The sequence below is a fragment of the Pundamilia nyererei genome, unplaced genomic scaffold (genome assembly GCF_000239375.1).
Source record: "Pundamilia nyererei isolate P.nyererei 1_Seehausen unplaced genomic scaffold, PunNye1.0 scaffold00072, whole genome shotgun sequence".
Classification (NCBI taxonomy): domain Eukaryota; kingdom Metazoa; phylum Chordata; class Actinopteri; order Cichliformes; family Cichlidae; genus Pundamilia; species Pundamilia nyererei.
In genome coordinates, this window is record NW_005187473.1 from 2,977,259 (window position 1) to 2,988,351 (window position 11,093).

Consider the following 11,093-nt stretch of genomic DNA (forward strand, 5'->3'; position numbering starts at 1 on the left):
TCATGCGTACCGTTGGACTTTTTTGTTTACTTAGCAACAGCCTAGATGTACCAGTATGATGTGTGACGATAAGTGTCATTGTTTCATTCTAATCTTATTCAATACACTGCATTTAGCTGGTTAAACATGACGGTCACAGCTTGATAATGAGGTAAAAGCTGCCATATCCGGCTACCGTTTTTTTCTAAGCTGGCGAGACTTAGCTAAGGGTAAGCAGGTCGATCTGTTCTTCGAAAGATGTCTTTTCAGGAGTCACCCCGTCCTTCTGAAGAGGATGAGGCTTTCTACATGCAGTGCAGAGCCGCGTACCTGGCTGTGTTCAGATCTAGTTTGACAAATATCACTTCGAAAAAGCACTTATGCCGTGGTAAGCGAAGACAACTCACTGATTGTTAGCTAACAACAAATAAACCTTTGTAAGCAGTTCATTGTGATTGTGATGTGTAGTAAGTAACAAGTATTTATCGCTGAGTTTCACTATAATGGGCCACTTTTCTCTGTGTTCTATACTTATACTATGAACAGAAATGATTGAAAGTAGAAAATGGGAATTTCCCCCAAACTCTGAGACCAGGATGACCAGATCCCAACAACCTAAATGTGGGGCAAACATTAACAATGACGGGAGGTTTTTCATCGCTAATTTAAAGATAAAAATACAGGATTGGTGTTTGCCATGTAAAGGCCAATTGTGTTTGAAGTTCTCTTAAGTAAAAGTTAAAATTTGCTCTTATAGCCTCATTCGACAGTCTTTATATACACTCTAATATTTTATTAGGGAAGCATCTATAAGCATCTATAAACTGGCACACTTATTTCTTCTGTCGCGGGGGGTGGGGGGGCTGAAGCCTATCCGAGCTGTCTTAGGGCAAGAGGCAGGGTACTGCATGTCTGTGGACTGTGGGAGGAAGTCGGAGTAACCGGAGAGATCCCATGCAAACAACAGGAGATCATGCAAATGCCACACAGAAAGACCCTGGCCTAATGGTGGAATTGAATTCAGGTGCTATCCACTTTTTAGCAATAATGACCAATTATGACACACATATTCTCTGTGACTTCACACCATATTTCTCCCTCTGTTCAAACTGAAAATTCAACCAAAGCTGTGATTTAAAAAAAAAATTTTTTTTATGTTTTTATTTTTGGTGAACTAAAACTTGTAACTCTTTGATGAGTATGGCATTATACTGGCTAACCTTCTGACTATAAAAAAACAACCCTTCCATTCATGTGCATTTGGTAAAATCCAGTATGGAGAAAAGTGCATGTCCTGTAGAACCAGTTAAAATATGGGACAGGGGGTCAGGGAACAGAAATGCTGTGGCATTTCCACTTAAAGAAGAACATCTGCTCATCCTATTTGGAAGGATGGCCAAATTTGAAAATAAACTTCACCTTAAGTGTTGAATTTAATTATAATTTCTATTGAAGTTGAGTCGGCATCAAATTTTTTTGAGGTAAAAGGTTGCATATCTCACTGTAAAATACTGTCGGTTCTATTCATCTGAACGATTTCCTTGTCCTGATTACCATCAGGACAATGTGGATACAGGGGGTTTCATTTATTTATTTATTTATTTGTGTAAACATTTGTTTCCTATTCCTCCTTTCAGTTCTTCAACAAGCTGGTAGAAATCCATCCAGTGCCACTCTTAATAAATACTGGACTGCTACAACATCTAAGCTGAACTTTGATGACTTTTGTGAGATTCTCAAGCATGAGGAGAAAACTGAGGAGAGTGAGCTGATGAGAGTTTTTAAAAAGATGGATGTGAACGGTGACGGCTACATCACACACAGTGAACTGGAGAAGGCCTTAATCACTGTGAGTAGCCTAACACTTTGGATTAGATTTTCATCAAGTGGTTATACTTTAGTTATAAAGTGAATATGGTATGGTATATGGTTATATAAGTTTGTTATAGATGTCATTTTTGAGTTAACTGGCCACTTCATTAGGTACAACTCCCAAAAGGTTGATTCTGTTCATCTGGAATTAGCGTTTTCAGTGGGAGAAATGTTTCGTCACTCATCCAAGTGACTTCTAGAGACTGAACAGAATCAACCTTTTGGGATTTACTTACCTGGATGGTTGAGGATGCATCAAGACATTAGGTACAACTGTTCAGCTACTCGTTACCTCAAATATCTTACTAGCAAATCACATGGCAAACGAACTGAAGCATATTTGCTTGCTCTTCTAGAGAGGAGAGAAAATGACAAAAGAGGAGGTGAATGCTATCTTCTCACTGGCTGACATCAACAAGGATGGCAAACTGCACTACGCAGAAGTAAGTGTAGACATATGAAATGACTTTTGCTGATTTCTATGTAATTATACTTTATAAACAGCTTATCTTAAAAGCCCTTGTCCCTGTTTCCTGTATCACATATTGTACACACATACTGTACAGTGCAGTCGTGCAGCCTTAAAGAAACATTGAAATTATCAGGTTTATACTGAATTTTCAGTCTTCCATCATTATTCTTATTGCTTGCTTATACTGGACTTTTGTTATGGATACACTATATCTTAATATGCCATTTACTCAGAACATTAATGAGTAACACAAAATTCTAATTCTTCCTCATTTGTTCCACATTCGTGTTTATTTAATACGTCTTCTACTCATTCTTAACATTGCCAAACACCAGACTGTAAACATTCATCCCGCTGCTTGTTGCTTCAAAGTATCGCTCATGCATCATCCTCTTACTCTTGCTTTCCTGCTGCTGTCAGTTCTGCAGATTGTTTGCGTCTACAGTAGAGCAGTGTCAAACAGCTGCTTTGGAGAGACTTGAGGCTGATGCCAAGCTGAAGAGACTGAACTTTGGCAGTCAATCATACAGCCCGCCAAAGAGCTCCGTGTCATCAGCATCACCAGCAACTCAGCGGGTGGACTCGGACACGACACCAAAGAAAGGTGCAGGATTCGACCTTCTAGCGAGAGCTAAAAGAAAAAAGGGATATCAAAATTTTGGTTTAAAAAAACAACATCAACTATACAACAGTTTTGTGCAAAATTTTCATATATTTGGATGCACACCCATACACACAGATTTCCCATTTGCTCTGTTACTGATCGATTTTTCACTCACTCCATGACAAATCACCTCATTAAGACAGTCCATACATCATAATAGCCACACAATTAAGGTGGCCTGTTTGGAGGGAGGAGACTGTAAAGTGTTTTGATTTGAGTAATCATTTCTGCCATTAAGAGATTGACATTGGCTCTGTCAACTCTGAGGAAAACTCCAGGCGTTCAATCACTTTTGAAATCCTACGTGATTTTTTTTTTCTTTTCTTTTTTTCCGAAGTTGGTAATTTCCAACTTCCTAAACTACTATTTCTTACAAACATGAGAAATGTGTGCTTCTCCAGCCACTTTTTTTTTTATTAAGTGGATGTTAAACGCTCACTTTTTCACTTTAGAAGCACTGTGTCGAAAAGAACCGAGGTCCAGGATGAGCGAGCCAAGGACAGGCTCACAGTGGGAAGATAGATGGGGTTGATTTAAGTGGTCAGTCCATGTTCATGTTATTGATTTGGAGGATTCCACCACTTCTCACTGGGGAGATGATGAGGGATTAGAGAGGAGGCCCAGTCCACCACTGCTGCAAAAACAAATGAGCTTCCAGATAGTAGTCGGGATTATCACATTATTGCGCCTCTCCCATGTATTGATTTATACGCGTTACATTTTAACAAGGCTCTGACACAAGATGCTACGTGATCGCACATGTTGAATGGGTTATTCTTCCAGCTCGAAAACAATTTGGACTGCTCATTTGGTCTTAGATTTGTCAGTAGAAACCAGAACTGCCCCTCGATATACATTTTAATCATATCAGACATGGGTAATTTTGACATATTTTTTTTCTCTTTACCAAGAACTGCTGAGAGATGATTATCTGTTCACTCTGCTGAAGAAAAAACTACCCCAACATTCAATGTGCGCTCACATGGAAGCTTTTGTTGGGGGGGTTACGTTTTAATGCATCTGTAGACCGCCTAGAATAGTCCCAGCAAAATAGATCTGTGACAAACACAATGACAGTGGGTCTGTTTATTTCTTTGCTACGGTAATTTGCTCATAAGTCCGTCTCATTCCTTCGCATCTCGATTTCCCAGACTTCGAAACAATCAGACCACTCATTAGCAAATTGACATTTTCGAGCTTCAATTAGTCTTCAAGGAAAAAAAAAAAAGTTGCGAGAGAAATAGATTTGAAAAGGAGCCGTTACACCACTTGTGCTTTCAAATGGGTCTGTAATTAATTAATTCAACTGAGCTTGAACTCAAGACCACACTTTGCCAGAAGCCAAATGCAAGGTAGCCATGTTCGCATGAACTTGGAAATAGATTTTGGATAAGAATTAGGGAAGGCACAGGCGTGTGTGTGTGTGTGTGTGTGTGTGTGTGTCCATGAGAATTTTCACGTGTCTGGCCTGTGTGTGTGTTGCAGACAACCGCTCATCCTCCCGGCCTTCTTCAGCTCGCAGCAGACGTTCGTCTCTGTCAAGCTCAATCACAATGACATCCAGCAGCACTAAAGCCAACAAATTCCCAGAGCCTTCAGGTTTACAGGTAACCCCCTTCAGTCGTTTTGACTTCATAGCTACATCTAATGAATAACTTCATTATTGGTTAACCTGTCAGTTTTTCCCAGAGCCTCTCAGTCTATTACACTGGCTTGTACACTTGGAACCAGAGAAGAGTGTACATTTGTGTTTAATTTAACGAAATGAAATAATTAAGTGATAATGAAAGTCATCATCAATCAGTTTGTGCTTTAAATAAGAGTCCATCCATTGATATCACTGTTTTAAAACCACATTTTACCAGCATTTGATTAGAGAAAACTTAATTTAATGAGAAAATGAACAATATCTGTAGATGATTTGGAGTTTATGCATTGCTGTTAAGTTTGAATCACAGACCAAACTGGAAATATTAAGTTCGTGGGGCCCTTGTGCGAGGGACCCCATTATAAGAAGCTCTACAGCGTTGCCTGGTGTCATGCAGTATTTTTGATGGGCAAATTTAGCCCAGGGCAGACAGATATACACTGTATTGATCTCACACTCTTTGTTTTCACTCTTTCTGGCTTAACCTCAGCTGGTTTGCTTTACAGCAAAAGGGGCGGTGGGGGTGGGGAGTAAATATATAAATAAAACTAACAACCCCCTGCTCCATCTCTCAGGTGCGAGCGCGGTGTTGAGATTGGAAAGGGCCAGACAACCTCGAGGTAAAAGAATGGTTGTCCAGAGATTACCTCTGAGGGGAAGTTCTGCTCGCCATATTGGCTTTTATATTGCCACAGGCTGATGACTGGGAGGTGGTGGGTGGAGGGTAGGATGTGTTTTTGTAACTGTGTGAATGTGTGTGTGGATGTGTGTGTGGGATGCAAATATGTCCTCATGAATAGAAACCCAGCCAGTAAGGATTATTCTTACTTATTCTGAGTGTTTGTGTTTATGTACAGGTTACAAGTGTAACAAAATGAGAAGGCTGCGGTTTAAATGCTCGTGTGTGTATGCGTGTGTAGTTGTGTTTGTGGCTGGTTCGGTGTCCTGTGACCCTGTGTGAAACAGTAAATCAGACCTGTGGCCGGAGCAGGTGACAGCGCCTGTATTAGTCTGCAGGCTGACCCTCTCTCTATGGGGGCATTAATTCTGATGTCTTTAAGCAGTGGATGGGAGCCTGTGGCATTTCCCCTCATTTAATATTGTCTGGACAAACCTCTGAAGTGTTATGGTTTGATCTTTTATGCCTCTCAGCCCAAGATAAATACTTTGAGAAAATAGCTTTTCTCTAAAGGAGTGACATGCTCCGTCTTTATGGTACTTTCTTTGTTTAACTTGGTGATTTATTTGTCCACTAAAAGGATATATAGCCTATTCCAGACGCGGTTGGCCCTCAATGCCCTCTTACCGTGTGTCCACACCAACTGTGTTTTCATTTAATGTGTCTCCAATGAGTGGAATGAAAACTTCCTCGCGCTGATGTTCCTGTTCAATTTCAAATTATGACCTCATTTCGGTTGTGCTGCCAGAAATAAGAACAACAGGATTTCAAAAGGAGAGAAATATTAGGATTCATAAATTTTGCCAAAGTAGCCTCTTGATAGTTTTGAATGACCGCTGGCCCAAGATTGAAAAGTCTGTATTTATCAAAGTTAAATGGACTCCAATTTGCCATATCAAGTCCTAGAGGAAGATTTAGTTGAGGCTGCGGCAGAAAGGCAGTGGGACTCTGCTGCCCTCCTCTGGATCAGCACGTGTATAACGTGGGTTTTCATGCTGCCGAGCTGACATTAGCTGGGTAATAATGGATATGCCCCCATGAAGATTGGAGTGGTAATTATCTCAAAGGCACTTTCTGTTAATCAAGCGAGCTGCTTAACTGTTATGACTGACTGCTTTATTCACTTTGTCCCTATCACGAGATCAGTCCTCCTGTTAAACAGGAGCTGCACATTAGTTTTGGTTTCTGCTGAATGAATGTGTTTTGTTGTCAACCAGGAAAACTGTGTCCAGATTGTGTTGAGATCTAAGATGGGGTCACACGTAGTAAAACTTAATAGCATACAAGTAACTAAGGAAAACTGTACACATAGTATTTATGCAACTGTAACAACTGTTATTCCTCAATATTATATTAATGTCTGAGTCAGAACAGGAATATTTTCCATTTTTCTAGGGTTGGAATCACAGTTTCATGAAAGGCTGCTTCTTTTTGGAAGACGACGGGAGTATCAGCGCTCTGCAGTACCAGCTCCACATCCCCCACACGACAACCGTCTACCTAACCATCCAACCACTCGGCCTCAGCCACAGACCTGGTTGGTACTTAAACTGCCGATACAGAGGAAATGTATCTTTTTAGAGAAAATATTGTGTCATTTTGAATTTGATCTCAAAAAGCTGGAGCAGGCATCTGTTTACCGCTGTGTAGCATCACCTCTTCTTTTAACAACAGTCTGTAAACATGCGGGAACTGAGCAGAGCAGCTGCTGGACTTTTAGGAGAGGATGTCGTTCCATCTTCTCTGATTTAGGATTCTAGCTGTGCAACAGTCCTGAGTCTTTTTGTAGAAATATTTTTTTCTTTCATGATGCCCCAAATGTTTTCACTTGGTGAAAAGTCTGGACTGCAGACAGGCCAGTTCTGCACCCGGGTTCTTCTACTGTGAAGCCGTGCTGTTGTAATAGAAGCAGTTTGTGGATTACCATTTTGTTGCTGGAATATGCGATGCTTTCTCTGAAAAAGATGTCAGGATGGGCGCATGCGTTGCTCTAAAATCTGCTTTTCAGCATCGATGGTGTCAGTTTAGCCTGTGTTTGTAGATAGTGAACTATGTTCGCAGTGATTTCTGAAAGGGTTCCTGATTTCCACACCAGTGCCACTTGAGGGCCTGAAGCTCACAGACATCGAATGCTGATCTTAATCTCTAATTCTCTTAATCTTTTGATGATATTATGAAAGACAGATTATGAGATATTCAAAACCATTTCAACTTTATGTTGAGGAACATTATCCTGAAATTCATCCACTATTTGTAGACGTGAACTTCTGCCCATCTTTTCTTCTGAGAAACTCTAAGATGCTCTTTTTATACCCAGTCATATTACTGGCCTGTTGTCAGTTAACATAATTAGTTGTTCCTCCAACTTAGGACCGGTTACTTCTCTAGCCTTTTGTTCCTCTGTCACAACGTTTTTGAGACATGCTGCTGCTGTCAAATTCAAAATGAGCTGATTTTTTTTTTTTAAATGGTCCATTTTGTCACTTTAAACATTTCTACAGTGAATGAAATATAGGTTCATGGGATTTACTAATCATTGCATTCTGTTTTCATTTAGAATTTGCATAGTGTCCCGTCTCTTTTCTTTTGAGTTGGGGTTGTGTATATTACTATAAGAAAGGGACAGGGCCATATTTAATCTCTCACTGGAATACCCCGATGGTACTTTGGAGTAATGCAGGGGATAACGACATAATGTCATGTTTTGTAGTTCATCTGAGGTTGTATTTACCTCATTTTTTAGACCTGCTGGTGAGGTTATTTTTATTATCCCGATATATAAAAACTGAAAGAGGTTGCACTTTATTTTTCAGACAACTTTAACTGGGTGAAGAAACATTTCAAAGGGGGTGTACATTATTGAACAGTGTTTGAGAACCACTGTTTGAGCTGAGTGGTTTTAGATGTTCCCTGTGATGCTGTAACATAAAGTATTTTAGAATAGAAATCACAAAGAAGATTTACTTTCCTTTTGCTGTTTAACAATCTGTTACATCGTGTAGCATCAGGTCAGACTGAATTTCAGCTCAGTGGAAGATCATTTATTAGGAAGGCGCACATCAGTTTATTTGTTTTGGCTCAATCAGGAGACTGACTGGATTAATGTGGGCTGCAAAAAGTCTTCGAGGAATGTAAAATCTCATCGGTCCATTTCATTTTGTACAATCAGAAAAAAACGTTGAAAATCTTGGGTAAGTTGATCTTCTTTGAACCCTCCCTTATTGCTTGTAGGGTAAAAATCTGTGCTGAATTAAATAGTCTGTAGAGCTAAAATGTTAAAGTCCTGTGTAAAATCTTTATGCATTCATGTGGTTTTGCTCTAATTTTCAGACAAGTCCTCAGCATGGATGACAGTGGACACAGCACTTTTTGTCATGTCAGCTGGTGAAACTAAAGAAGACACAAATTTAGTGTGTTTCACTGAGTCAAAAGACAAAGAAGTAAGTTTGGCTGTCTTAACAGGTCCGTATTATTAAATCAGTCCCATTGGGACTTGATTGATATAAAAGCCAGACCCAGATCCACTGATATCATAAAAGCTGGAATCATTTGGGAAGCTGAAATGTGATGATATTGTATGCCAGGATATTTTTGGTGTTGTTTGTTTACTGTGCAACCTCTTTTTTTTTTTTCTATCTCTGTAGAAGTATATTTGGAAAGGGGAGCTGAATGCTGGGACATACCACCTGCTTCCCTTCACCAGTGGCTGCAGGTTAAAGAAAAGGAGCAGAAAGAGCCCTTCTGGTAAACCCGTGGAGTTGTTCTACAGGACTGACACAGAAGAACTAGACCTGACCAGGGAGTTCAGGTGAGGCTGCCTCAGTTTTACAGTGTTTGACTGGTGAGAATTTCAGTGTTTACTAATCTATAAAATGTTTATAAAGCTCAGTGGATCCACACTGGGATAAAAGTGTGCCGTGCTTTGCTACCTCTGTTCTTCTCACAGGACCTGAATGAGTGAGGACATCTGAAAAAGTTGAAGTTGGCTGCCTGCAGGCCTGCTGATATTTCTGTGTTGCTCTGTTTCTGCCACAGGGAGGTGCTGTCTGACATTTTTGAGATTATAGACCTTGATGGCAATGGTTTGCTTAGCCTGGAGGAGTACAATTTCTTTGAGCTCAGGACCAGCGGAGAAAAGTGTGACAAGGATGCCTGGGCCGTCTGCAAAGGTAAAAATTATGAAATTAATATGAAATGAATTGGAGGAGAAGGCGCTATTACAGTATTATATTGATATTACGGTGATATTAAAGCTGTCTTCTACCTCCTTGTGGTAACAGAAAACTTTGATATGAGAAAGAACCAGCTGACACGACAGGGATTCATGGAGCTGAACCTGATGGAGGCCACTGAGAAAGATGGAGACCCTGCAGACATGTGGGTCACGCTGGAAGCTATGGGTTACAACCGTATGCTGGAGCTGGTAGAGGTAGGTTTGCATATATGGTTTTAGTCAGAATACATAAACATACATCCTTGGCATACATGCAATAGCCTGATATCAGGCACACATCATGACTACTTACTACATAAACCCTCCCTCCCGCTCCACCAGGCCTGTCCATTCCAGATAGACGTATACTGTGAAAGCACTCAGCCATCCATCCAGCCCCTCAGCATGGATTCAGGGCCCAAGCTTCTGAACCAGGCGCTCCAGAAGTCCATCACAGCTAGAACAGGGGCCAAAGCACTGAGGGGACACGACAATGTGTTCATCTACACCTACAAAGGGGAGCACAGGATTTCCTCCCTCATTACCAACAAGGTAGAATACAAAATTTGTGTAGGAGGAATTATAAGAATGTCACAGATAATCCCTTAAATAAAAATGGTGTTCGTTTAGAGCATCAACGTGATTGATACTTGTATTTGCCAAACATCTGCAGTGGATAGCACTACCCAAACCTTACTGTCTTAATACAGTCAACTGCTATAGAGACGCACTATTCATTTGTAATTGTTATGCAGCAGCAGTGTCCTTTCTCATAGCAACGAGAGCGACTCTAAAAGAATGATCCAGTGAAGCAAAGCAGCTACTTTATAAGAGTGCACCTGATTATCATGAGAATGTTTAGCTTTATTCTGTGTAATAATCAGTTGCACACTGACTGCTTTGATTGCAGACAAACCAGAGAGTGACTGTGCATGTGAACAACGAGCAGAGCAGGAACTGCTGCAGTAGCAGAGGCATGACAGTGTTTGCTGTAGAAGTGCCAGCCAGGACTAAAATGGTAAGTAGGCATGGTAACAATGCTGCTTTGCTAATATTATAATGAATTTATAATCATTATTATTTTATTAGAAGAAAAAAGACACTTTAACATTTAAGTTATTCACTCCATGTAAAAAGCATGATGCAGGATATTGATGATTTCCTGTAGGTGTGCCAACATGTTCTACCCATCAATGAAAAACAGGACTGGATCTACAGCTGTGTGGAGACCATACTACCCGGAATGTAAAGTCCAGCCTGAATGGACAGCTCTTTATATTCTGGCTAAAATGTATTCGTCAAGGTTTTAAATGTGGGCACTAAAGAGCGATTTGTTCTATATCCACTGGCATTATATCATGAATGTGAATTATTATAAGTTGTTCTAGCTCTGCTTTAATGATTATGTGTATTTTTTTACTGTGAGAAATGGCTGAGCGCCTAATCATTTCAGCTGTCTGACTTGTTGCCTGGCCTGTAATGTTGAATTTGTAGGTAGTCGATGAGTTTTGTGTAACCTCTGGTTATAATGGAGACAGTTAACAATTTTCCTGCTGTTTTAAGTTG

The 11,093-nt window shown here is 40.3% G+C and overlaps 1 protein-coding gene across 2 annotated transcripts; it reads left to right on the forward strand.

Annotated features, from left to right (window-relative positions):
- On the forward strand, window positions 1-11,093 carry efcab7 (EF-hand calcium binding domain 7). 2 transcript variants are annotated; one of them, XM_005737013.2, is made up of 14 exons: window positions 1-151; window positions 238-367; window positions 1,617-1,828; window positions 2,208-2,294; window positions 2,744-2,927; window positions 4,473-4,594; window positions 6,710-6,851; window positions 8,645-8,754; window positions 8,959-9,122; window positions 9,350-9,483; window positions 9,595-9,743; window positions 9,870-10,079; window positions 10,438-10,545; window positions 10,696-11,093. In XM_005737013.2, exons 2-14 carry the CDS (start codon window positions 238-240, stop codon window positions 10,774-10,776), a joined length of 1,833 nt encoding a protein of 610 aa, XP_005737070.1. In that variant the 5' UTR covers window positions 1-151; the 3' UTR covers window positions 10,777-11,093. The 2 variants fall into 2 exon arrangements, with proteins under 2 accessions (XP_005737070.1, XP_005737069.1); XM_005737012.2 differs by having other exon boundaries at window positions 1-367.

What these genes read in the sequence shown, in the direction of transcription:
- efcab7 (XM_005737012.2), top strand. Translation starts at nt 238, where the DNA reads ATGTCTTTTCAGGAGTCACCCCGTCCTTCTGAAGAGGATGAGGCTTTC. An exon ending in TGGAGAAGGCCTTAATCACT is followed by an intron (nt 1,829 to 2,207) that starts GTGAGTAGCCTA and finishes TTGCTCTTCTAG; the next exon opens with AGAGGAGAGAAAATGACAAA. An exon ending in CTGAGTCAAAAGACAAAGAA is followed by an intron (nt 8,755 to 8,958) that starts GTAAGTTTGGCT and finishes CTATCTCTGTAG; the next exon opens with AAGTATATTTGGAAAGGGGA.